Source organism: Oreochromis aureus, linkage group 9 (assembly GCF_013358895.1).
Source record: "Oreochromis aureus strain Israel breed Guangdong linkage group 9, ZZ_aureus, whole genome shotgun sequence".
NCBI lineage: Eukaryota > Metazoa > Chordata > Actinopteri > Cichliformes > Cichlidae > Oreochromis > Oreochromis aureus.
Window position 1 is genome coordinate 19,160,366 of NC_052950.1, and position 27,038 is coordinate 19,187,403.

The 27,038-nt window shown below is 41.7% G+C and overlaps 3 protein-coding genes across 4 annotated transcripts; 2 read left to right on the plus strand and 1 right to left on the minus strand.

The window, feature by feature from the left end:
* Positions 1 to 2,364: 2,364 nt before the first annotated feature.
* On the plus strand, positions 2,365 to 12,507 carry csrnp1b (cysteine-serine-rich nuclear protein 1b). The gene is made up of 5 exons (XM_039617512.1): positions 2,365 to 2,471; positions 7,787 to 7,985; positions 9,741 to 10,000; positions 11,114 to 11,410; positions 11,515 to 12,507. Exons 1-5 carry the CDS (start codon positions 2,466 to 2,468, stop codon positions 12,505 to 12,507), a joined length of 1,755 nt encoding a protein of 584 aa, XP_039473446.1. The 5' UTR covers positions 2,365 to 2,465.
* Positions 12,508 to 16,742: 4,235 nt separating this feature from the next.
* On the minus strand, positions 16,743 to 18,573 carry LOC116314519 (elastase-1-like). Its single transcript, XM_031732572.2, has 8 exons — positions 18,433 to 18,573; positions 18,256 to 18,350; positions 18,005 to 18,111; positions 17,734 to 17,862; positions 17,489 to 17,625; positions 17,254 to 17,396; positions 16,910 to 17,059; positions 16,743 to 16,823 (listed from the first exon to the last, which is right to left on the minus strand). Exons 1-8 carry the CDS (start codon positions 18,464 to 18,466, stop codon positions 16,806 to 16,808), a joined length of 813 nt encoding a protein of 270 aa, XP_031588432.1. The 5' UTR covers positions 18,467 to 18,573; the 3' UTR covers positions 16,743 to 16,805.
* Positions 18,574 to 20,069: 1,496 nt separating this feature from the next.
* Positions 20,070 to 25,995, plus strand: LOC116314460 (Golgi reassembly-stacking protein 1-like). Of its 2 annotated transcripts, none has more exons than XM_031732482.2 (9): positions 20,070 to 20,303; positions 20,842 to 20,922; positions 21,519 to 21,722; positions 22,437 to 22,523; positions 22,636 to 22,766; positions 22,866 to 23,004; positions 23,371 to 23,482; positions 23,574 to 23,696; positions 25,033 to 25,995. In XM_031732482.2, exons 1-9 carry the CDS (start codon positions 20,238 to 20,240, stop codon positions 25,299 to 25,301), a joined length of 1,212 nt encoding a protein of 403 aa, XP_031588342.1. In that variant the 5' UTR covers positions 20,070 to 20,237; the 3' UTR covers positions 25,302 to 25,995. The 2 variants fall into 2 exon arrangements, with proteins under 2 accessions (XP_031588342.1, XP_031588343.1); XM_031732483.2 differs by having other exon boundaries at positions 20,072 to 20,303; positions 22,866 to 22,980.
* The last annotated feature ends 1,043 nt before the right edge of the window (positions 25,996 to 27,038 follow it).

Below are 27,038 nucleotides of genomic sequence, written 5' to 3' on the forward strand. Positions count from 1 at the left end.
CTATGGTCCTAAAAAGTAAACAAATGGAAGGAGGAAGGAAAGTAAGACTGAAATTAAGAGGAAACTATCACCCCAAAAATAAACAAATGAAAGAAGGAAGGAAAGTACGAATGAAGCTTAGAGGAAACTATTGCACTGAAAAAGACTCGAGGGAAGAAGAAAGGAAAACAATATGGAAATTATGAGGAAACTACTGCCATGAAAATGTAATAATAAAAACACCTATTTCTTTTCAAAATAAAAGCATATATATACTACTAGTGTACAAGTGCCAAAAACAATTATTGTTCTTTTTTTGTTTTTCATTTCATAATTTTGGAGAAGTAATTCTGAGAACTTGAAGTGTCCAGACAATAATCCCACATACACTAACATACAATAACATAGTTGTTTTTAAGGATTAATAATGATAAAGTTTGTGGTAAGCTAACTGATACATGTACCCATGTGGTTTGCTGACAGATCTAAAGTGGTTTCAGCCTCCTTATTTAACCCAACTTTTGAAATAACACATCCATGTAAGGTCATTGTGTTTAAGTACAAGACAGGTTGTCAGCGCTTACATCCAAGAGGTTAACAAAAAAAGAAAAACAGAAAATGTGAGCTCAGCCTCCCTCAAAGAAAGCCGTGAAACCATTACTCAGGATGAGCATGCAGTTTCTGGGGCTTTCAAACTCATCTCATTGCCCTGAATAAACACAAAGCTACTCAAGTTACTTTGTTAACCAACGTAGTTAACTAAACTGTTTTCACCATGTGATTTTTTTTTTTTTAAAAAGAAGAGAAATCATTCCAGGACAGTAGTTGTGATTGCTTGGTTATGATAAGAGGTGGCGTTTCCTCTAAAGCCTACTTCACTTTTGCGTTCCATGTAAAAAGAAACTGAGTCAGAATTTCATGCAGCTTACTCAGTGTTTTCCTTTAACTGGAAATAAGCCACGCCGTATACAACATTTAGGCACCACCCACGTTACAATAACAAGACTTTTATCTGCCTGGTGATCGCACAGTTTGTGACTGCTCATCAGCTGCTAATATAGAGAGGAACCTGGGGATTCCTATAACTGCCTTTAGAGTATTTAATAGTGAGTATGTATTTAAAAAAGGGGGGTAAAAAGAAGAAAAATGTATTTTATTGTGTTTATTTGCATCAATCTATTACTATAACTACTACTCCCAGGCTATTATTATTATTATTATTATTATTATTATTATTATTATTATTATTATTATTATTATTATTATCAGTGACCACCTGAGTTTTCTCACGCAGGTAGTAAGGGCTCAAACCAAACACAGGAGGACGGGCAGGAAGCGGCGTGGGCAGCCTCCTTGTGTCACCGCCTGCGTCAGACTAGACGCCAGGAGGGAGTTTTCCACTGACGAAAAAGCCTGCGCTTCTCGGCAGTCTGCTACAGACAAGGGAAGCGCTTCAGCTGGTACGGACCCCGTGCGGCAGAGAGGCACAGACAATAGGAGAGAATTTTAAAAAAGGCTGTGTATACGGGGGGGATAAGCGCTACGTTTATTCGTGCCATTTGGATTACTTCCACCGTTAACACCCGTCGGCTGTTTTACCCAGCGTGACTATTCGGTGACTGATGGTGATCGGATACTTGAATTGGTGGTGAGTACAAACAGAATCGGGAGTTTCGCTGCTGGGTTATTGAACACCGTAATTTACGCGTTCAACCTCAGCGGAGGGAAGGAGGGGGGAAAGCCAGATAGTTTGACTGTTTATTCTCGTGTGTCAGGAGTCGTTTAAATGCCCTGTGCGGTTTGTGTTCTCTGTGCGTCTGTGCGTGTCATCTCTGGTGTGGTTTTATTCGCTTGATTTCTTTTTGAACACTTTGCCTGACGCTTTATTGGAAATGGACGCGGCTGTGGTGGCCCCCGCTAGTTAAAGTTGAGTTTTAATGAATTGTTTTCTGATGGCAGCACACGGGTGCTGGCACTCACGGTAACGGGAAAGAATTAAAGTCATTTAACTGATTTTCTTGTTAAACGCGAGATTCCACGACCCGCTTCATTCACTTGGTGATTGATTGATTTATTATTTGTTTTTAGATCGATCGCTGATTAATCGGCGTTTTACAAACTTCACGGCTCACGCCGGGAAAGCCGTGCTTCCCACCGCTGTGGGTTTTCGGCTGTGGATTCATTTAGGTGATCTGAACTGTTGATGAGGTCGGCTTTGTGTATTCAGCCCGTGCGGAGTTGTTCTTGTTCACCTCGGCGGTGCTGGTGCGCCTCTTGTAACTAGAGCGACTCCTGAAGGCACTACATCTGAGCACACAGCTGACAGGGCTGCTGTCATTAGAATTAGCATTAATCATGAGGCATGATCGGGTCAGCTGGGGGAGAGAGCCGGCTGGACTCGTACGACGTGCCTGTTCGACCCGATATAATTATAGGTTTTTAATTATTTTATTTTTTTTCGGGGTGGATTTTTAGCGATTTGCCACATGCAGGTAACAGTTCAGGCTTTTAGCCAGGTGTGGACAAGGAATGTGGAGCTCCTTCATTGTTTGATCAGTTTTCCATCACTGCATGTGGATCTTTTTTTTTAATTTTTTTATTTTTACATGCGTAAATGACTGAAGTTTCTAATTAATTTAAGTACTATAAAGAGAAACGAATGTTAATGTGGTTTTTTTTTTTATTGTTATTCTCATCCAAAGGTCTTGATTTATTAATGTGATTATTTTTTTCCAGGTGTAACACTGCCCTCTGGGGCTCTTATTTATTTATTTAATCTCTGGACAGTGTCTGTTTTCGATAAAGCGACTGAGTCGATTTAATCGTCTCTAGCGCGACCTCACCCGGATCATTTTTGGAATCATGTTTTCTGGAATTAGGCTGCAGAGAGCTGAATGATCCTTTGTTTACTGAGAAGGAATACAGCACTTGGTGCTGTGCACTTAATGTCTAAGGAGGGTTCAGATGTGTTAAATAAGTCTTTGTCTGCGCTTATTTAACATCATTTTCCATTTATAGCACACATTTTGCACCCACGTCCCTCTTTAAAATAACAATTGACCTGTTTGCTGCCTTCTCATTAAAACTGCCAATGCACTCCAAAATCCTCTCAAATGATTTGAAGGAATTCGCAGCACAGCGAATAACATCCCCACCTCCTAACTGCCTCATCTCCATCGTGTGATCCTGCATTCAGTTTGCCTTGTGGTGCCTGCAGCTGTCAGACACAGCACAGATAATCTGGATGGCCACTTCCTGTGCACTGCAGTGCATGTTTCACAACCTCAGGAAGCTCATGCACACTTTTAGTATCTGTCTCCCCAGCTGGGAGAGGCAACAGCCGCATGCTGGGTTCAGACAAGGTTCTCTGTGCCTGCTTCATTTTGGTCACGCAGGATGGCCCCACGCTTTTGTGCCTGGAGACGAGGGTGGAGTGGGGGTGGGTGTGTGTTTTAGTGTGTGTGTGTGTGGAGGGGGTAACACGGAGCCTGCTGACAGTCTCCAACACAGCAGCCGAGAGCTCCCATCTGCTTTGTCCTCTCAGCATTCCATACAGCAAGTGTCCCAGACTGGAGCATGACCCCTGAACCCGCAGCCACTCCCCCTCCCTCCACCCAAACACACACCCAAAAGCTGCATGTTTTCTGCTTGTGGACTGTTATTCTAAAAAGGTTTTCTCAAAGTTTGCTGCTGTGTACTTGGCACAGTTTCTGATATTTGCAAGTGTGTTACAGAAAAATCAAAGCTGCATGTCATTTTGTCTGCACAGTGAATGCCATTCGAGGAAAAGAGTGGAAAAACCAGTTTTTGCCTTCCCTTTAAAGCAGTAAAGCAACCCAAAACAGTATGAGTAAACAGTCCTCTGCAGGCATCACCTGGACATTCAGGTTTGGTCTGCATAACAGATTAATGGCAGCCTGGGGCATGTGAAGTCCACGTGCAAGTTAATACCCTGTCAGGTGTGGCTAGGAAAGGTGGCTGGCTCAAGTGTCTAATGGGAGTAGGACTTTCCAGTGGTTAGCAGTAGAAAACGCATCTGGGTTAGATAGAGCCTGTGTTCTTCTTCCACTATTACTGCGGGAGCAGTGCTGCCAGAATGGAATTCCTGTGGCTTGGAGACATGACATTATTTATTTGTTTTGTACAGTCCTCCCTCCTTCTTCCCACTACCTCTCCTTTTTGGAATCGCGCTGTGCACGGGTCAAGGCAGAGGAACAGAATGTTTCTGTGGCACAGTCACAGCAAGCTTTGGGGCTTCGGTGAGAACAACAGGCTTATAGAGGAGAAAGCGGGAGCGCTCCCTGCATTGTTCCAGCAGGTGGAGCGCTTCTGACTAACAGCTGACTTCATATGAAATGAGCCAGTGTTTCCCCCAGCTGTGCAGGAGCTGGAATCCAGCCCATCGTCACCTTGACGGCTTTGATCAATTATCTCCCGTCCTCTCGGTGTCAGAACTGGAAGTGAGAGGTGCAGTACCTTGAAAGCCTGCAGGGGCTATCCTGCCCAGACACGGTTCCACACACACGGGAAGGCTCCCAAGCTCATCATTATCACATTTTATGAGCATTCAGACACTGCACAAGGCTGTCAGTGTGCCATGTAAATGCTCCCGGCTGGCTAAGATTAGTGCAACTTGTCGCTCCCACCCACACGGTTATCAGCTGCAAAGGGGCTGGACAGGCGGTGCGAGGGGGCAAAGTCAACTGTGACTTGTCCTGATGGCTGCGGGGCAGACGGGAGCAGTTCAAACAGGGTGAAAGTTGATATCTGTGCAAAACCAGAGATGTGTATAAGAAAGCTTTTATGAGTCGGTTCTTTTTTTTGTGATTCTGATTAAACTAAAGCTTTCCAATAAGTTAGGATGATAAGATTTACCGTGGCATTTTACCTTTTAGAAGTAATTCAAACTCTTTTACATCCTTCTCAAATAATTTAATACTCCTTTATAAAAGGGTTTGAGGGGCTGTCTGCAGATTTAAAATAAAAATGAATTGAAATTCTAAAGTCGTACAAACAGCCCCGTAGCTGGATGTATCAAGATAATCTTATTCAACTGACATAGTTACGCATCTGACTTGAGCTGTGTAGCGCTTCTGGTGACAAATCTCCTCGCCAGAGATTTATCTTTCCAAGTCTGTGACAACTGGCTGGGGAGCACCTCGGTGGATGCGTCCTTTATCTGCCTGCCTGTGTGCGGTTGATGGAATGACAGTGATGCATAATTTAGCGCACGCTGAAAACATGCTGCGCTCCCTCTCTGGCTCGGCTGTCCGATCACATCCATTCTCCATTTAGAGCAGACATCCACAGGCACCGCTTTCTTGAGGAGCCAGCGCCAAATTCCTCTCTTTTTATCTTTGTCCCACCCTTTTGCAAATGAGTCACTACGCAATGCCTTTTCTTTTTTCTTTTTTTTCTTCTTTTTTTTTTTTTTTACCCCGGGTCCCTTGTTCCATCCGCTGTCTGTGCTCTCTTGGCCTTGTTCAGTGGGTGCAGCGGCTGAGCAGGCTGAGAAGCTCCAGATTGACTACAAGCCGTCCCCTTGCCAGGATTAACCTCTCGCCATTGTTTCTGCCCGTTGAACAGGATTAACAAATCAATGTGTCAGGTAGACTGCAGTCAAGAGACAATGACCCAGTTCTGACACCACTGCCCCCCCACCACCACCTCTCTCTCTCTCTTTCTCTCTCTCTCTCTCTCCCGCACCCCCCCTTCTGCCTCACTGCAGCTTTTAATTAAAAAGACTTTGCTTAGCTGGCGCTATGCACTCCCTGGAGGATGCTTCACAGCTTTGTTTTTTTTGTGTTTTTTTTGTGTTTTTTTTTGTTTTTTCTGGGAACTGGAGCTGGGAATGGTGGCAGAATTGTAAGGTGAACCCTTGCGTGCTCTGCGTGCACAGAGACTTGAGGGTTGTGGTGTTTTTCAGAACACACATGTTGTCTGATAAGGGAACACACAAAGCAACAGATGCTGCACCCAGGTGTTTCTAAATGGTTTCAAGACAAATCCCATCATCATGTCATAATATTAGTTATACGTGTAGAAGGCATTTTGAGATTATTTTTTTGCTGGAGTAAGCTGAAGAACGGGGGATTCAGTGCCCCCCCTTTTTTTTCCTCCACTCTTATTGTCTGTGTAATGTGAAGGCTACAGTGTGAAAGGGAGCCTTTTTGTTTGTTGCAGTGACAGTGTGAGTTGGCTTGACCTATTGCAAGGTGATTCATTCATCATACGTGCACTGGGGACAACAATATCTGACTGCAGCAATAACAGTAACCTCCTCCCTGTACATCTGCAAAGATGCACCCACTGCCTATATGAAGGTGTCAGCCTCTTGCCCTTGACTTTGCCTTTGTCCTTGTCATATAAGGATTTTTTTTGCATAACTACTCTGTTGCATGCAGAAAATGTCCCCTTTCCTTGTACACCAGCTTCCAGAGCTTCTTTTTCTTCTGTTGTTTGAGTAATGACACTTGCATAACATCACGATGAGACAAGCAAGACATGCAGATCGCACATGGATTCAAAGTTCCTATAAAGTCACTGGAGCATTTCTGACATATTGGCTGTGTGCTAAGGAGCAATGGTCACATTTTAAGCTGTTGGAAGGATGGTTTGGTGTTTTACGTGTGTGCAGTACTGTTTAGTATGAGTATATTTTTAAAAAAGGCTTAAAAGATGACGAAAATCAAAGTGGATACGTGTGCTCCGGTTCTAAGTGATTCAGCTGCAATGTTGAAAGATTTGTAAACAGTTTGACGGTGAAACGATCTCTTTATGGGTAAAGCCTCCTTTTCCTATTCCACATCATCATCTGAGGGAGTGTCTGTGCTGGAGCATGGCCCGGTTGTGTCCTACCTCTCCCTTCACTTCCTTCCTCCCTCCCTCCACCCTCTCCTTCCCTCCCTGGGTTAAGATAGCAGGGGCTCGTCCCTGCACTGATGATGAACTGTGCCGTCTAGCAGCAAGCATCGCCTGGCACTTCTCAAAAGTTGGGAAGATTAGATTGTTTGGTGTTTGTTAAGGTCGCGAGACACATTTGTATCCCTTAACCATAAAATACAAAAGCAGTAACCTTGCTTTTCATCAAATCTGCTCATTTGTCATGTCAGCGGTTGCTCTTTTTTTAATTTAGTCTGGAAAAAGACAGGCTTTGAAAGTGTTGCTGCCTGACAAAAATAAACGGTAAACGCATCGACAAATCTTATACTTGGAAAGGTGATATTAGGCAATATTTTTGAAGATTAGAGGGCAGTCAGCACTCCCTCCCACTGAAAGCTTTATTTTTTTGCTTTTCTCTCTTTTACTCAGCTCTGGATATGTGGACAACAAAACATCCTGCCTATGCGTAGCTGCACATGTATTCAATGACTTCTATGTGGACATGTTACTTATGATCAGTGGCAAAGTGCCCTTGCTTTCCTTTGGACTGCATATTTGATTGCAAGGGCTGCTTAAAGTGACTGATTAGAAAATAAAACGTCAGGTCACCTCTGTTTGGTCGTCTCTCTTAATTTATGCGTTTGCTGAGCCGATGGGATTTAGAAGAGGGTGAAGGGTCCGCTAATTGTTGACTTAGGCAAATAGAACTGATTGATTGCTTCCTGTGCCATTGTTCTCAGCTGAGAGTAGCATGAGACTGGTATGCATACATGACTCACTTGTACCGTTGATTTTGTTTAAATAAAAGCCTGACAATGTACAGCTGATAATTTATTGGGTTAATAAAATAAAGATCAGGTGATGATTTGTTAAAATAGCTGTTAGTAATTTGCTAATTTGTCTCCCTCTCTTCTCCTTGCTGCAGATCTTTTGCGCTAACGCCATGAGTGGGCTTCTCAAGAGGAAGTTTGAGGAGGTGGATGAGGACCCATGCTACTCCTCACCGTCGCCCTCTTCCCTTTCCTCTGCCTGCTCAGGCTGGGACTCGGAGGCGGAGAGCTGCTTCTCGGACACCCTGGATTCCACCCCCAGCAACCCCAGCTCCCCGGCAACAAATTTCAACAGTGAGTGTCTCTCTCCAGCGATAATAAATCGCAGAAAGAGCTGATGGCACATGTTTTTATAATGCATTCTCTTGCCTTTAACATCCGCTGAGGCTCCGATAACAAACTTACAAAAATGGGGGAGAGGTTAAGGAATTTAGGCAGCTGGCAGGCCATGAAACACTTCACAGAAATGATTTCAGACTCCTGCAATGAATACCTCTTTTGATTTCATGCCCTAAAGCTGCAAAATGGCTAATCGCATTATGCACTGGCTGCTCACCTTGGCTGTGTCGCCACCTTCTTCCCAAAGCCCCGCATGCAGGCACAGCCTCACCTTTTCTTGCACGATGTGGGTCGCGCGGCCTCGGGCCGTTTTGTGTCTCGACCTGGGCGCGTCTGCTGAGCCTTAGGGGACCGACCGGCTTGGAAAGGGATTGCGGTGTACGGGAGAAGGGCAAACAGTTGTGAGGTTTCCAGGATGGTGGGGCAGGCAGCCAGGAAGAGAAGCATGGCAGGTTGCCAAGGCTGGGAACACACAGAGCCTTGTCTGAAGCCCGGGCGTGCACCCAGCACAGGTGCTGAAAGTGAGTGGGTGAAGGGATACAAAAAAAAAACGGGGGGGGACAATCAAGAAAAAAAGGCGTGCAGACACATCTGAAGGAGCAGATTGGCTGGATCATTATAATCCAGTGTTTACACAGAAATTGTGAAGTGACTGCTAGACACAGCAGAGAAGATGATGGATGTGAAGCTGTACCCTGGTAGTTTGTTTTTATGTGTATTACCCCAAGCAGCAGATTAGACCACATAGTAGAACTATTGTGTGCCGCTTACCTCTATTAAGGTAAAAGGTTACTTTTCCAAGCTTCAGGTATCACACCAGCTTTCCGTGTCTCTTAAGGCCAGTTGTTCAGGGTGAACTATAAGTCTACAAGGATTTTCCCACCAAATAATAATTGTAATGTCCAACACATGTGGATTGTAGATTTGAAAGGTTCTGGTGACTCAGGCAGAGGGAAAAAGTTGCTTGTCTCTAAAAGAGTCGCAAAAGTTTTGTTGAATATTCCAGGGTGGAGGAAGTGGAATATATAATAAAACTTGAATAATTGGGCTTTTTTCCCCACATATGGTTCTACTTTGGCTCCCATATGGTTTTATTGTATTTGTCTGGGTATAGAAAGATCGTGAGCGCTTTTTAACGGCGAGAGAACCTTTGACTCGTTTCGGTTACTGGGCCATTTGTGGGGATTGTCAGCTAACAGCGAGACCCGGGTGGGCAGGTTTTATTCTTGCCCTTAGGGCTACACTTCCACCCTTCACCCCCATCTGGAAGCCTCAAGCCTTTACTCACCACTTTTGTGATCCTGGCGGCTCTGTTTCCTCCACTTTCCTGGCCAACAAAGGGAAATTCCTGGGTTGGGTGTTTTTTTTGTGTTTTTTTTCTTTTGCATTTTTTTTTGTCGCACAGTAGGGCAAGTTACAAAGCTAAATGGATTCTTGGGTTAGTGTAGGTTTCACTTTACAGGATGTAAGCGTGTTAGAGTCCTGTTAGCAGTGTCTTTTAATTGGGTACATGATAAGGCGGAGGCAATGAATCAGAGGGGTGTCCTTTTACAGTCTGTTCTGCAGCATTTCTACACCTCTCAAGTACAAGTGCTGGGGAATTATGCCATCTAGTGGCACGAACGTAAGAATACCCCCCTCTCTTTAGAGCCTCCTCTCTTACTTGTGCGTTATATATTCTAATCTTGCCTTTCTTTTTTTCATCCATAGCAACGTCCATCCTTAAGAAATCCAAACGAGTGCGGCGGGGCAATGTGACGTTTGACCAGGTGACGGTGTTCTTCTTCCCTCGGTGCCAGGGCTTCACCAGCGTTCCCAGCCGAGGAGGATGCACTCTGGGCATGATGCAACGCCACAGTGCACTCCGCACGTATTCGCTCGCAGAGTTTGCCGTGGAGCAGCGGCTCCTGCGTCGGGAAAAACTCCTCAACAGACTCAGGGAAGAGAAACTGGAAGCTCTCAAACTAAAGGTGTGCACCGTAAAAGAAATGCAGTGGTTGTGGGATTAGGGATGGGTATTGATAAGATTCTCACGATTTCGATTCCATTTTTGATTCTGTTTAACGATTCAATTCTTTATCGATTCTTTTTAAAAAAGGAGAACACTAAGGTCGATTAGCTTAGAACTTTGTTTTATATCTTCTCTTTGAACAAGATAGAAATTTAGGAGTAACATGGCCTTACAAACCCAACAGTGAGATCTTAAGAGATCCACAGCCTCACGACTCTTCAATGGGGTGTCACAGGGTCCCCAGGAAAAAATTGTAAATGTAAAATAATAAAATAAATATTCTTCTGTAGCAATAACAAAGTATAACATAAATTATTCTGTAGCAATTACACAAGAATATCCAGTAATGTCCCTGCCTACAATTAAACACATTCACGTACCGAAAATCGGGGGCATCTGCTGTGGCACATGGCTGCAAGCCTTTGACCACAAACTTAGTCACTGCTCGGTGACATGCGGGCCTGAAAGGAGACGCTACCGGTAGACTGCAGTGAGAACTGCCAGCCAGACTCTGTCTGTCTCATCAGGGTCACCTAAATGCACAGTAATGGCAGGTTTTGTAATAAGGCAGATCGCACTAACATAATATGCACTGTTAGTTGATTATTTACCTGCCGCATTAACAGGAGAGGACGTGCAAACGTTACCGCTGCTGCTGGGTTGAGATTCACAAGTCCGGGCGGAATTAAAAACACGACATTCATTTAAGGTCATCGGTGTTTTGTGAGCAAATGCTTTTCATATTCAGTGTTTCCTCCTTTAAATGAAATATCTACTTTGCAAGTATTGCAAGTTGCCCTGTTGTCATCCGTTCTCGTAAGTATAACCAAACTTTTGAGCGTTTGAGCCGCTTAGGCGCCCCTGCCAGGTAAATGACGCTCCGCAAACGTCATTCGGGGCGACTGGAATCGATAAGGAATCGTTTGCAAAATGGCAAACGATTCCAAGGAATTGAAACAGTGGGAACCGGTTCTCAACAAGAACCGGGTTTCGATACCCATCCCTATGTGGGATCTATGAAACTGTGCCTGTTCAACATAACAAATAAACTTTGTTCCTTTTTTGTGTTCAGCTGACAAAAAATGGAACCCAGGAGAGCGAGGAGGCCGAAAAGCTTACATTGGACGACATCCCAGAGCAGGATATTGACATCAGTGGAGCCAACCTCGACGAGGGCTCTTTTCTCCAGCCTTACACGTCCAAGCGCCGCTACGCGCTGCTCAAAGCGGCGGGTGTGAAGAAGATCGACAAGGAGGAAAAGAGGCAGCTGCATGAGCTGAGGCTCTCCAGGGAGAACTGTGGTTGCGACTGTCAGGGGTTCTGTGAACCTGAGACTTGCAGCTGCAGTCTGGCTGGCATCAAATGTCAGGTAAGAGCCCAGACAATTTCATGCTTGCAAGAGCACCCGGGCATGACGCAGCAACTCGGGACTTTCTATTGCGTGATTTAAGAGCTTTTCTTTACTTCTTGCAGATGGACCACTCCTCTTTTCCATGTGGATGTACCAAGGATGGCTGCGGAAACACGGAAGGCCGCATTGAGTTCAACTCCACCAGGGTACAGACGCATTACATCCACACTATAATGAAGCTGGAGCTGGAGAAGAGGCTGGAGGAGCAGTCCAGCACAGAGGAGGATGAGGAGAACGCAACCGGTGCCACCCCCTTACCAGCAGTGCCCTCGTTCCCCTTCAGCGCAGAGCTGACGGCAGCCGGGGAGAACAGCTGCAGCAGCGATATGACAGACTTGTCGGACTCTCAGAGTGAGGACTCGGAAGCAGGCGAGAGACCGTGCGAGCCCAGCGCCCAGCTGGATGTCGATGAGAAAGGCCTGAGCCGCATACTGTGTTTCAGTGACACAGAAAACAGTTCGAGAAGTAGCAGGGACAGCGGCGATAAGAGCAGCAAAGACACTTGTTGCCCAGAGCAGCTGCAAGAACAACAGCAGCCGTCTTCGGAGGCATTTAGTAGCTTTAGTATGGTGGACTTTGCAGATGAGAATGACAATATAGACGCTGCACTGTTGGACTCTTCGGACGATCAAACAGACAATCGAGCAACAGCCATTTCAGAACTTTTGGATGAGAACGCCAACCAGGGAAACGCCCTCTTCCATAGCAGTAGTGTTCCACACACGCCCTCTCCCACAATCGATCGCTCGGCTAGCTACGACATGGAGCTGAGCCTCTCGTCTGAGTCAGACCTGGAGTTTTTCGATGGCTTCCCCTGTTTGGGGCCCACCTCCCTCTACAACTCCCTCAAGGAGTACGAGCACATGGACAACTTTTTTCAGTTTCAGTTGCCTAGTTATCCCAGTTTCCCTGCAGCCAGTGACCCAGGGACCTGCCTCCTAGAGTCGCTGATTGGCCTTTCAGAGTCCGTCCCAGAACCCCCCACCACTTTTACAGACAATCAGCTGTTGGAGGAAGCCATGAAATTGTCTGTGATGGAGTCTGTGAAAGTTTGACCCACGCAAAGTGAAAAATTTGTGGACAGTGCAAGAAAAACGCAGGTTTGAAAATGCACATAAGATGTCAAAGTGTTGGAGGAAGCTGTGATTTTGTTTGACTTTTTTTTTTTTTTTTTTTCCCTCTCGCCTAATAATAAACGCTCAAAATTCCAAACTTGCCTTTAAAATTGTCAACAAAGCAGTTTGGAATGATTGCTGTGTGAGACGGCAGCTAGTGTTGAAAAAGATACTAAGCATATATCAATTTGATCAGGCACATTAAAAATAATAGTAAAAAAAGACATGTTGGCTCTCAATTCCTAAGAAAGCTTGTTTAACCAAACCAAGATCACCAACCATACGCTAAACGGGAATGAACCCTCTGGGGCCAGGTTGGGAATCTCAACACAGCTGAATGTGCACCTCAGGGATTTTTTTTCTAGCTTTCTAGCTTTTGGAGGCAATGTACCTTTGCTGTGATGGCCTTCATATGAAAACCAGAGTTAAATGGTAACCTGTTCACGCCCTAGGTTTTAGGCTAACACCTGGACGACTTGAGTAGAAGGGGTCCTCCTCGTGTTAAATCCTAAAGCTAGTGGACTCTTTCTCCTCAAGATCTCTGCCAAGGGTCTTTTATGGTACAAATAAAATCCCTCTAAAATCTCCTTGATCAGCACTTTATCTGTGAAAAAAAAATAGTTATGTATGAATAGGCATTGTTTTGGTCGAACGGGATCGATTCAACAGTTAAACGCTAACATGACGGAGTTTCATATTTATGAGCAGGGTAACTAGATATAATGCTCATGCCATTTAAAAGCTGTAGCTGTATTGTCTTTTTACTTTTGTTTTAAATTATTTCCTTTTATGAATTCATTTTATTTATTTCTGATGAAGCCTACTTTCACTCAAGCAGCACTGTGGTTTGATATTTCACCTGAAAGTGCAATCTTCCTTCCTGTTCTTTTGCTTTTTTCCTTGTCCATATCACATTTAGGCATTGTTATGGGAAATGGGATCACAAGTCCATCAGCAAGTATTTAATATCTATTCTCTTTTACAGTTTAACTATTTTCTCTTTTTTTTGGATAACTTATTATGTCATTATTTCACTAGTTATTTAATTTAAGACGCCTGGCAATAAAATGGGGTGTTGTAAAGTTTACTGGATGTGCCTGCTTATCGGGGGGAGCCATGCATGCTAATAGAGTGTGCACAGCGCTTCCATTTAAGCTTTGGGACTGAAAACTGTGGAATCTCCCTAATCACTGAAACTAAATTATGGTTCTGTTGTATCGCTGCCTATAATGTAAACATAGAAAATTACACTAATATTTTCTAACTAATTTATGTAGAATGACAAAAGAATTCTAATCACTGACAAATTGAATATTTTATTAAGCAAAAACGAGTAATTTTCAATCTGGGTCGACCTTTGTAATATATGAATTATAGAGAAATGTATACTTATGAAGGTTATTGCTCTCCAGCATTCTGAAGTATTTTTCATAGGCAGCCTTATGGTTAGATATCTTAGACATGCCACTAAAACTAAGTAAATTGCGAAGATCAATTTGATTGTACTCTGAATTTCTTTGGAAGTCTGTGACTTGGCTTACGATATGTTATGACTTACACAAGTAAAGGGTTTTTGTGCATAAAAACTGCATATATTATACAATTTTTATCGCACGCGCAAACCCTGAAAATTGAAGAGTTGCCTCATTAATTATTGAACGAGACCTTTCAAAGGTGATTGTGCTGTCACCTGTGTGAAGAGCCGAGGGACACTAGAGAGTCGATGTACATATCTCACCCTTTCTACAGCTGTTTCAACAGCCTTTCTGGACCCTTTAGAAATTATGCATGCAGGTCCTGTTTGTTAAAACTTGTTCTGATTAATTGTATACTTTGAAAAAGTGCCGAGTGCACATTTTGGAAATGTATTATTCGCTTTTTTGCCTTTTTTGATTACTTTGAAGTCCATCCAATATATGTTCTTATGCCATGAAGAGGGCACTCATTTTTTGCAAGCAGGCATTTGATTCTCTTGTATAAAACATCAAATCTCATGAAGAAATGGCAACAGTGAGTGTTCAATGTAATGTATTACAGTACAATTTATATTGTTTTCAAAGAAACTGTCTTACTTTTTTTGCCTTTTGTGTTGTACATATTTCTGCTTGAATGGTCCTGCAGAGCAAACAAAGGTGCTTTAATTTTTTTTACATACTCACACATTAACCTGCTGTTCAGAAACAGTGTCTTTCATCTACGCCATTTTGACAGCCTGTCCCTCCAAATAATAATAATAAAAAAAAATGTTTTCTAAATCTTTGACTGTTTTTTGTCTTTGTCAAATGCTGAATAGTAAACTTTTTGCATTGTGGGGAAAAAAGATGGGGAAAATGTCCCAGTGGTATTATTTCCAGCTTTGTTTGGGGGGTGGGGGTAATATACTTGATATACTAATAATATATTTTAGCTAATAAGTAAAAAAAAAAAATACGTGTTATAATTGGTTTAACCCTTTCTAAACCAGCAAATAATTGCAGGAAAATTCAAATATTTTGAAAATGGAGAACTACATCTGGCATTTGTTTTGCTTAAAAATGTATTGTTCAATTTATTTATGACTGGGGGAAAACACAAGTGTAGCGGTTTGCACATCTGTTTGCCAAGCGAAGGGTCTCTGGTTCAATTCCAGCCAGAGACACAAACCCTTCCTGGGTTTGCATCAAACATGTGAAGCTGAAAGTAGCGAAAGTAAAATAAGCACACTAATGTACCTTCAAATTACGTGTAGCTGAAGTAATCTACAGTACACTGCTACTTTACACCAGTGGTGGTGAAACCTCTCTGGCAAATGAAAAAAACTAATTATGCTCTCCATACTCCAGTTTTTACCACTCATTACAATAAAAACACACGATCCAAGTTAATCTAGTTGTTCACTAGAAAAGAACAACTATTACATTACAATTGGCAGTTTGTTACTAGATCTGTCAAACAGGACGTATTTAGTGTTTTACACAAATGTGTAAACCCTGGGACGACCGTAACGTTTAGTTAAATGCTTCTGCGCTAAAGTTCATGGGACAGACACCATCTTTACTTTTAAGATTAGACTTAAAGCTGAAGCTGAAAGGACTGATCCTGAAGTATCCCTTGGTTATGCTGAAGCAGGCTCAAACTGCTGGGGGACTTCCCACAGGTGCTTATATGCCACCCCTGCATGCCTTTACATTGTGTCATCTCTCTCCCATAGTTTGTGTTGTTCCTGTCTTCCTCTTTCCGAATGCAGCTGTTCCTCCCTGAGCCTGGTTGTGCTGGAGATTTTTGTCCTCTTAAAAGGGAGTTTTTCCTTCCTGGCGTCATGTAGTGCTTGCTCATAGAGAATCATATGATTGTTGGGGTTTTCGGGTCTTTACGTTACAGTAAAAAGAACCTTGAGGTCTTGTTATGTTGCCAAACTTGAACTGAATGTAAAATTCAGATGGATCTAATTGCTTATTACACTTTTTTTGTAGTTTAGCTTCCATTTGGCAAACCATTAAGACATTTACTTCTACTATATTAAAGAAAATCGACATTTCTCCTTAAATCTATTGAAACAACATTCCTGTTAGGTTCTAATGTAAACCACTGGAATGTATCTGTGGTTTTTGGTCTCCATGGTGTGGAGAAAAACACTTTATATGATGTCATGCAAAAGTCTCCTGACTACTACCACAAACATATGGCCAGAAATTCCAGACAAGAAGGAAATGTTGAGACAATGACTACATATAGCATTTGGCCACAATTAAAAAGAGAGAAAAAAAAGGTTTTCTGCTTGTTGGGACAGGGTGTTCAGGTAGACCATGCAAGAATATTCCAGTTGTTCTTGTAATTCACTGCTACTTAAGCCTGTTTTTAAAAAAGAGGTCCTCAGTTTGAAACATCCTTAGAAATTTTCCATCAACTAAAACTGCGGTTCTGGAAGTCAGGAGGTCACGACCGTAGCCGCTGTGTTGGTATTCAAACAAAAACGGTGGCACATGTATGGACTGGTCGCAAGAGCAGTACACCAACACCAAATGCATTCAGAAGAAAATGTGTTTCTGAAATTGTGGGAAAGTACCGGAACGCCATAAAAACGATCTGATTCTGAGAGAAAAGCAGGACGTTGTTTGGTCAGAACATGAGGCGGTTTTGCCACCCTTTGGCAAATTCAAGAACTACAGGCAAATATCTGCTGCGCAGAACATGAATGAGATGCACATCAATTTTATTTTGCAGGATGCATTTGAGAATTGTAAGGAATGTGGTGCCATTTAAGCAAGACCCATAACCTGAAAAAATAAATAGATAAAAAATGAGTCAAGCTTTATAAGATTATAGTCGCCAAACAAAAGCACAGAGGCATCAAGAGACTTACTGAAAACATCCAGTCTTCAAAGGAAGAGACTCTGGTGAAGACAGTGGGTTTGAACACTTGGTTGCACATACCAGATGGGCCGTAACTGACAACACCGTGAACTCTCCAGGCTCCATCAGTAAAGCAGTTCAGAGGACCTCCAGAGTCGCCCTGGGACAGATAACAATAAGAACATAGCGTGCAATGACTGGGAGAACGTCTTAACACAGTATTGTTGTAAACAATATGATAGTAATAGGATCACTGAAAGTACAGTTTTGACCATTTGAATCATATTGTGTTAAAATTTGCTCAGTCTTTACTGAGGTTGCTGCATGAGGAAAACAAATCGAAACCTCCTCTACCTGGCAGCCTGCTATGATCCCATCCCCTCCAGCACACACCATGGTTTCCAGAGCAATGCTGCCCCACCACTCTGGCTGGGAGCAGACCGAGTGCTCCACCACATTGATGGGAGCCACCTGTAGGATGGCAGGGCTACCTCCATCTGATTCAGTGGAGAAAGAATGCAGGAACCTTTTTATTACATCCACATATAGTGTGTGTGTGTGTGTACATTTAGCACCCATGTGTACTCACAGTCTACTAATCCCCAGCCGGTGATGTAACAGGTGAAGCCATGAGGCAGTGTCTGGTCCGGGTAGGGGAGCTCAGCTATTGCCACGTAACCATTGTTATAGATGGGACTAGCGAGTCTCAAGAGAGCAATATCATTTCTAAAAAAAATAACCAAAGATAGAGTTGTATAATTTTAATAGCAGCTTGTTTGCTGAGATTAACATGAGGCTTGATTAAGAGAGGTGATCTGACATGCTGCTACTTACCCATAACGAAGATCACCATTCCAGCCAGGATGGACTGTAATTTTATCCACATGGACGAACTGCTCACTGCCTTCTACCTCATACAGGTTATACTCACCCACCACTACACGGTACTGACTAGCATCTGGGCTGACGAGGACACAGAAAAATAAGCACACTGCTTACTTACAGTCTTTTGTTCAGCCCAGGAGACACCAAGATAGACTTTTAAATATTACAAAATGCACAACAGATTGGTGTCATTAAGGATAATCATGGTCAGAGCTCAAACCTGAGGATGCAGTGAGCTGCAGTCATGACGTGGAAGCTATCAACAACAGATCCACCGCACAAGTGGTAGAATGAGCCATCATAGAATTGATCATACTGCAGAGAAACCTGTGAAATATTATAGAAATATGAAAATATGGTGGAGATGGAGGTTGTTGTTTTTTTAATCTAGTACTTTAAAGCTACAATATAAAACCTATTTGCATCAAAAGATAGAAAAATAAAACCATAATTAGTGTTCAGAGGATTTACCTGCCACTTCCATGTGTTTGGTTGAGCATTACTGCCGCCTATCACCCTCTCATTGTCAACTTTATAGCTGCGAGGTTCTTTGGCACAAATCAGCCCTTCAGCACACACATGGACAGATTTGTTTTAACGTTCAGAAAAATATAGGAAAAGAAAATTATTTAAGTCAGGTGGGCTTACCAATACAGGACAGAAGAAGCACAAGCCGCATCATGTTGGAGCACTGATGACAAGCTGCAGTTTGCTTTTATACCCATTTGAGATTGGGAGACCGGGCAGATGTTAAGTTACCAGCAAGTATCAATAGTCCATGTGGATCAATTCACATCAAATGTACTGCTATGAAAATCTGAAAGTTTGAAAAGTGTGAGACTTTGTGTGGCAATCCACCACTGTGTGAAACTCTTAAAAATCCAGACATATGTACGTTTGCATTTTATTTAACTCAGAGAACTTTAAGGACAAGAGAACTTTATTCATTTATTTATTTATTTATTTTATCATGGTGGGAAAAGAACAGGTGCTGTCTACTGATGGCAGAGTCAACCAAGCCATCTGTGAAAGGTGTGCATTCAAGACAAATGTTGCAGCAGATAAAAGTCTGAAATGATCGCCAGCCAAGGCAAAGAAGAAAATGTACCGCCGCCTTCTGTCTGTACTCTGTACACTGTACACTCAACACAAAAACAGACAAAAGCAGAGTATTCAATGAAAAGTTTAATCACAATTCAATAAAAATACACGTGTATTCATTATAATCAAAAATGTACAGTATAAGTATAAGTACTGTATACAAAAGTGTATACATGAGTTCTTTTTCTTCTGCTTATCCAATTCAGGGTCATAGGGGAATTAGAGCCTATCCCACCTGTTATGGAGCAAAAGGCAGAGTACACCCTGAATGGATCAGTCTATCACAGAGATACAGACGTCCATTAACAGTCACATTCACATCTATGGCCTATCTAACTCAATCCATGTATTTGGACTATGAAGCCACAGTGCCCACAAGCATGCAACCTCACAGGACCTTCTTGCTGTGAGATAACAATGTTAACCATCATGATGTTGCCGTTTTTATTTAAAGATAGAATAAATATATAAATGGCTTCTCCATCTTCAAAGGAAAGGTACCACACAAAGTTAACTGCATTGTTCATGAGGTTCACTGTAAAAAAACTTTTTGTTTGTTTTAGACTTAAATAAAATATACTCTCTCTCTCTCTCTCTCTCTCTCTCTCTCTCTCTCTATCTATCTATCTATCTATCTATCTATCTCTCTGTCTAGAAGCGCGCAGGACCCCCAAGCTCCCAGGCCTCTGGTAGAGGACCCGAACTTGAAGGACAGACCGCCTGCAGGGGCGAGAGGAAGAAGAATAAGAATAGTGTTTCGTTTTCATAAATGTTGTCATCTTGAAAGATATTTATGTAAACCGAAAAAAGCTTTCCATTTGAAACCTATTTAATAATTAATGAATAATAACTTAGTAATTAACTAAAATTCAACGGTAAATCTAAATAAGAACAACTATGAACATCTGACTTTAATAAATTTTCCCACAGACATGCGCAGTAAGGCAACAAACTGTCAGATCTATGTAATGTCTATTTATTTATTTATATATTCGGTTATTGTTTTTTTTTTTTTATCGTCTAAATATCTAAATACTTCACAGGAAGTGGCATTTTTTATGAATGAGCTTGGCGTTATGTTTTGCTAAGCAACCGCGTAGAACACCCTGTGAAGGACGGCTAATCGAACTCAGCTTTCTTGCTGCGGATATAAAACTCAGGAAGGAGAAACTCGATTTTTCTGGCATCATTATTTATTAGCTTTGTCTAGCCCTCCAGCGCCTGCTGTCAACCTATCTCAGCTGCTGGCTAGCTAGCTTGTATGCGGAGTGTATGTGCCAGTAATGACTCCTGAAATAAGTCTGCTTTAGTGACATTTAGTCAGAACTAGTAAAACGTAACTGCTGAAGGCAATGGGGCTACCGCAGAGCTCGTTACTGTCGGACGGAGGAGCTAATTGTGGATATCATGTCCACGGGGTACGTTAGAAAGTAGTGCAAGGTTACACCTCACGCGGTTTGTTAGTCCCTATAGCTCACTTTTCATACATTTTTCGCTTAGTGACTTGTTAACTATGCTTTGAACCATAATTGGTGCTTTATCTATCTACGCAGAGCCTGACTGTAATTGACAGGTTATCGTGTAACTGTAATTACTCGTGAGCTCAGCTTGAATGGTGTCCGCCCATGATGATGTTGATGATGAGGTGGCATTTGGCACACTTCCAACCCGCGTGCCTTTGTTGGGAAATGGACTAGTTTAACAGTCACTATAGAAACTTCCTTTAGTTATGGTACATTTCAAAGTTGCATATAACATATTAACCGCGCGAGAAAGCGGATAGCTCGTCTCATTCAGGAGTCCCAAATTTTGGACACTGCAATATCTTAGGTTGACACACGGGGGCGATAATAACACTGCTGTTTGTCAGTCAAACCAAATGTCAAGTTTTCTGTTTTGTGTTTTAAATTATTATTAATATTTTTTATTATTTAAGTAATTTTCTTTTATTCTCAGGTTCAAGAGGACTCTCCTGCTCTGAAGGCTGGTCTGGAGCCTTTCTTTGACTTCATTCTCTCTATAGGAAACGCCCGACTTGTGAGTAGACTCATGTGTCACTACACTCCTGGTTAAAATGAGTAACTGGGTGTCAAAGATTGACTTCTTCTATCTTTATGACATTTCAGGTATGAATTGTTATTGAAAATGATGAGTTGAGGACAAAATGAAAATGTCAAAAAAAGCCCTGCAACGTAGCTGTGAATGTGGCATATATTCAATTGTATTTGAAAGTATGCTAAAAGCTAAAACGTTTTTAAATTCTGAACTTATTTTGAAAGTTTTGAAGCTGAATAACATTTTTTTAGATCTCAATCAACTGCATAGGACAAAAGCAAGTTGTAGTCTGTTTTGAAAACATCTTCCTGGGCCTTCAAGACCCATTTTTCAGTATATAAAGCAAAATATTCGGCAGGTAGGACACAGCTGGCAAACACTGATTTCCATAATTTTGAGGTACTGCCTTTATGAGATAATGCAGAGCTCTGTGTTTCTCAGTGTTTCATTAATGTTTTATTAATTCATAACCTCATTAGGAAGAGTGGCTGTAATTACATTTCATGTTCTTTTCCATGAAAGAAAATGCATCTGCACAGTTGCAGCTGGAGTAGCCCATATTCCTTTTGTTTCTCCAGAATAAAGAAAACGACCTGCTGAAGGATCTTCTGAAGGCAAATGTGGAAAAAGCAGTGAAACTTGAAGTGTATAACTCCAAAACCCAGCGTGTGAGGGAGCTGGAGGTGACACCCAGTAACATGTGGGGCGGTCAGGGTTTGCTGGGGGCTAGTGTCCGCTTCTGCAGCTTTGAAGGAGCCAATGAGAATGTGTGGCATGTCTTGGTAAGTCAAATCTACCCATCTTCACTCAGGTTTGCTGGTTACTGTGGGTTAAAGGCCTTTGCGCATTGAATGTATGCGGAGAAATGGCTAAAATTCAGATTTTTTTGATCCAAACTTGTCATATAACACATATACACAACAAAAGTCTTGCTTTGTGTGAAGAAATGAAGTTGAAAGAAATAAATGATGAGCTGATTCTGATGTTTCTAAAAAAAGAAAAAGAAAAAACTGAGTTCATCCAATTCTCAGGAGAGGACAGCAGCAGGGAGAATTTCTTGGTTTGATCCAGGAGTTGAAGCTGTATCTCGACTGCTTTCTCTTTTTGGCAAAATTGCAGCCACATCTGAGGAGGTAGAGAAATAATTTTAGAGAGCTGATTTAGCCCGAGCAGTGTCTGGCTGTCTGTCTGAGGTAAAATAGTATTATTTTTAATATTTCCATACCATTGCACATTCAGTACTGGTGCATACGATGAGCATTAAGCACAGTTGTTGCCAAATGCAGTGGTCTGATTGGTCAGATCTGTGTATTCCTATGTGAAAAATTTGAAAAATTGAGCTTGATCTGAACTATAAAAAAAAAATAAATCCTGCAAATTCGATTTGAACAGTTGCGTTAAGAGTCAGAAAAATCATTACATTCTGTGTTCAAAGGCCTTAAAATTGCAAATGTTAATAATTTTAGTAGATTTTAGAATTTTTCAATTTTTTTTAGGATGTGGAACCAAATTCTCCCGCCGCTCTCGCCGGCCTGATTGCATACAATGACTTCATAGTTGGAGCTGACCAAGTGTTACAAGATGTAAGATTTCTTGTCTTTTGCCTTTTATTCCAAATAAGAAATATTTGTTTTAACTAGCTGACATTATTAAAAGAAATAACAAAAACCTTATTTTTGTGTGAAACGTCTGCAGTCCGAGGATTTCTTTTCTTTGATTGAAGCCAATGAGGCGAAGCCTTTGAAGCTTTTGGTGTACAACACTAAGACGGATCAGTGCCGAGAGGTAGTGGTGACTCCCAACGGAGCGTGGGGAGGAGAGGGAAGGTTGGCATTGATTTTTTTTTTTAATCTTTATTTAAATCAAAGCAGGTAGCTAAATATTACCATGTCAACACCCGTGGTTTTTTTTTTCCTATTTTTTAGCTTAGGCTGTGGGATCGGCTATGGATACTTGCACAGGATTCCAACTCGTCCAGTTCAGCCTAACGCCCAGAATAAAAATGTTCTACAACCAGTTCTCACTGGCAGCAGTGAAGAGGTAGTTGCAACTGAGCGCACTGAGGTGAAGGTTGTTGTATCTTATTCTTGCTTATTTATCAAGCTGTGCAGGGTGTAATGGCGTCTATTGGTAGCAAGGGATTATGTTGAGAAGTACAAAAAGAATAATCTTTTTTTATGGCTTAAAATGAGCCCTACATATCTACTACAGGAGGGATCCACCTTCTACACTAGCTCAGTTTTTTTTTCTTTTCAGTCGAGGGTGACGTCCTAGTATTCTCTTACATTTTTAGAAGGGGAAGGTGAGGCAAGGTGTATTGAGTTTGTTACAATCTGCAACCTCACCACTAGATGCCACTGTATCCCACAAACTGCTCCTTTAACTGTAACTTGCTAGAGGTATTTGTGACCTCCAGTTTTCTCTCCTTAGGTGCCTTCTACAGATGAATGTAGCCCATCTACCGAAGCAGCACTGACTCAAAGTGAGAAAAGCATGCAAGATCAGTCTGTAATCTTACCCACTCAGCAGCCACCAGACCGAGGTAACAGGATCACTTCAGGACATTTTCATCCATTTGACATATTATGCATTTTCACACAGAATAATGGGCATTTGCTTTGTACTTATTTCAGATGCTTTCACCATACCCAATGCAACGACTTCAGATTTATCAGCCACGGTTTCCACTAACGAGGAAGGCCACAGCTCCATGTTTGCTAATTATGGAGATGACTCAGGTGATCAGGGTAGCTTGGGTAAGTACTTCACAAGTGATTAAACTGTGTGGCTGAATAGAGCAATTATGTGTTTATGATGGCATCCCGATTGAGAAGAAAAATAAGCGCGATTAAAACCAGCTATTGTTGACACGCCTTGCAGTTAAGGAGCCATTTAATGCAGTGGTTTTGCATTAGTCTCTTTAACTGCAGAATAAAACTACTCCAGCCAAACGTGTTAAGTGTTTTTTCACAGATATACGTTTTACAGCAGGTAAAGCGGCAGCAGAAACGAATTTGTCAATGTATACTCAACACTTCATTAGGTAATGGATTGGACCCCATTTTACCTTGAGAACAGTTTTAATTCTTCATGGCAGAGATTCAACAAGGTGCTGGAAACATTTGTCAGAGGTTCTGGTCCATATTGACATGACAGCATCACATAGTTGTTGCAGAATTGTGAACTCCATTCGACTGAGATCTGGTGACAGGGGAGGCCATTTCAGTAAAATAAACTTATTGTCATGTTCAAGAAGGGAGTTTAAGATGACTGAAATGGCACGTTATCGTCTCAGAAGCAGCCATCAGAAGACGGGTGCACTGTACTGATACTAAGAAGCCCAAAGTGTGCCAAGAAGATATCCCCCACTGTCACAACACTACCGCCAGCAGCATGAACTATTGATACAAAGCAAAATGAATCCATGCTTTCATGTTGTTTGCTACAGATTCTGACCTTACCAGCCGATTGTCACAGCAGAAGTAGAAACTCATCAGACCAGACAATATTTTTCAAAACCTTTATTGTACAGTTTTGGGGAGCCTGTGTGAACTGTAGGTTCAGTTTCCCATTGCATACGATGGTTGTAACAAGTTGTTATTTGAGTTGCTGTTGCCTTCCTGTCACCTTAAAGCACTTTAACAATTCTCCTCTGACATCTGGCATCAACAAGGCATTTTCAGTCAGAGAAGTGGTGCTCACTGGGTATTTTCTCTTTTACAGAGAGTCATTTAAATCACCTTTCTTCCTCATTCTGATGCAGAGCTTGAACTTGAGCATCTTGACCGTGTCTACAGGCCAAAATGCACTGATTTCCATGTGCCATGTGATATCAGTTATCAAGAACTCAGTTAGCATTTTAAACAGTGGGTGCAGGTCAGTCCTTTCCACCAGTGGTCAGGGCCTGAAATGCAGCAATCTGAGCTTTGGTTATGTAATCTATTGAAGTACAAAAGTCATAAAAGGATGCTCAGGAGATTTTATCTTATGCATTGTTAAATCTCTCCTTACAGACCAAGGAAGTTGAGCAATTTCCTGTGGTTTCACCATGCATAACCTTATCAATCTTGTATTTTTAATTTTTAATTTTAGATAATTCATCTTTTGACCAAAGACCTTCATCTCCAGAGAAGCAAGGAGAACCAGACATCCAGGAACCTGAGCAGAAGCCCGGTATAGACCTGACTACCAGCACTTCTCCCATCAGAGAGACTGCTGAAGACATGGCTGGCCTCAAAATTACCACTGAAAACCCGAGTATCACAACAATCCCCAAGGTACCAGATGCTAACTCTGAGCCCCTAAGCTCAGTCGAGGTTGTGAGCGAAGAGATGTTGGAGCCTGCTGGGCCAGACAGTTAGCTGACTTTCATAAAGAAGATTTAAGAGCACACCATGTTACAGAAAAGCTACCGTTAATGATTGTAAGCTGGTATCACTGGGGCTGTTTTTATTTGTTTTTGTAAAGGAATTGTGTTTGCATACCAGTGCCACTGCTGCATGCTAAATTGCACATTTATGCTGACTTGAAATTCTAGGAATGCATACAGTTAATACAACATGAATGTATTCTGTAGTTTAGGTGTACTGTATGTTTCAACATCAAACAAGATGAAGCCTTAGTTAAGCTGTCATGCTGCTTAAAACCATCCTGGTGTGCACATTAAAAGCCCAAGGTAAAAAAAAATATTTACCCTTACCTTGTTGCTCTTACAATAATCACTGTAACACAGTACAAACACTGTAGATTAATGATGTTTGACTTAAGCGTCACACCTGACTTTTTTTCCTTTTTTTAAAAAGAGGTTTTAATTAAAGTTTGTTTTTACTTTCTCGTGGGTACTCATACAGAAGGATTTAATCTCAGGCGTTTCCTATTTAAGCCTTTTTGCCTTTAATCTTTTTCAAAATCTTCTGTCTAATGTGAATGAGTGGGCCGTGTGTGACGCAGCTCTCTGATTGTTTTCTGTTTCTTCTCTTTTAATCGATTTTAGTTAGATCATGTCTCTGATTTGTATGGAAGAATTGAAAATAAACAGATATTTATAAAAATATGTTCAAGATGAACCTCCATGAGTCTGTTTTGGGGGTTTTTCTTGCTTTTTTTGGGGTGGGGAGGTGCATGCTGTTGTTAGAGTCAAAATGTCATTATATTGCCAGCTCACACATATTACTGATATTTCCTGTGTCTAATATGAGTCATGTCCACACAGCGGAGTTCATATTTTGAGGCAGCAGATGTCAGCAAACACCTCACGATATATCTCCACTGAGCTAGCGCCAGTTTATCTCCCCTTGCAGCTCCTAAAATTCTGTCAGATCAGATGGCACATTTTCATATATACAATGAGTCATAAAATGTTTCTGAACTTTTACTTTAATAAATCATATCTAATCCTTAAAATTATGCAGGAATTATTAAGATTTGTTGTTTGATCCGGCTGCTTTCCTCTTAACACTCATGAATTTATTGAATTTGTATAATCCAGTCTTGCCATGAACAAATACCAGTCCAGTTTCAGGAACCTATTTAGCTGGAAAAGAAATAGTTTGAGGTTTCAGATATTAAACAATAAAAATTTACTGATGTGAACTTGAATGGTTATGTAGTCCATTATTTACATTTTTTTTAAACTGATCCTATATCCAACAATCCGTGTGTGATCATATGTGGGCTACAGAAGCTATTAATCAGAAAACAAAGCACAATTTATTTTCATCACTTTTTATTTCTAGATCAGGACAACCAAATATTATTTGGAAGTATGCCAAAAGAAAAAAATGCACATAAATAAGCATTAGGGGGAAGCTACAGGAGAAGACTGGGAATATGCCTCAATTATTTACCAGGGCACTCCAATCCTCGGCTGAAGAGGGGGATGGGCATGAGGGGAAAGAAAAGACTGTGCGTGGGGGGAAGAAAGACGAGAAGGAGATGGATTTGTCTTTTTTTTTCCTCCCCAGAATGAGTGCTGGAACGACGTTCCTAAGCAAGCTTTCCTCTGGCACACCTGTGAATCTGTTGTATTACTTATATAAATAGGAATTAACTTGGTGGCTTTAGATCCAGCTGCTGGTGGAGATTTAATAGCAGCAATG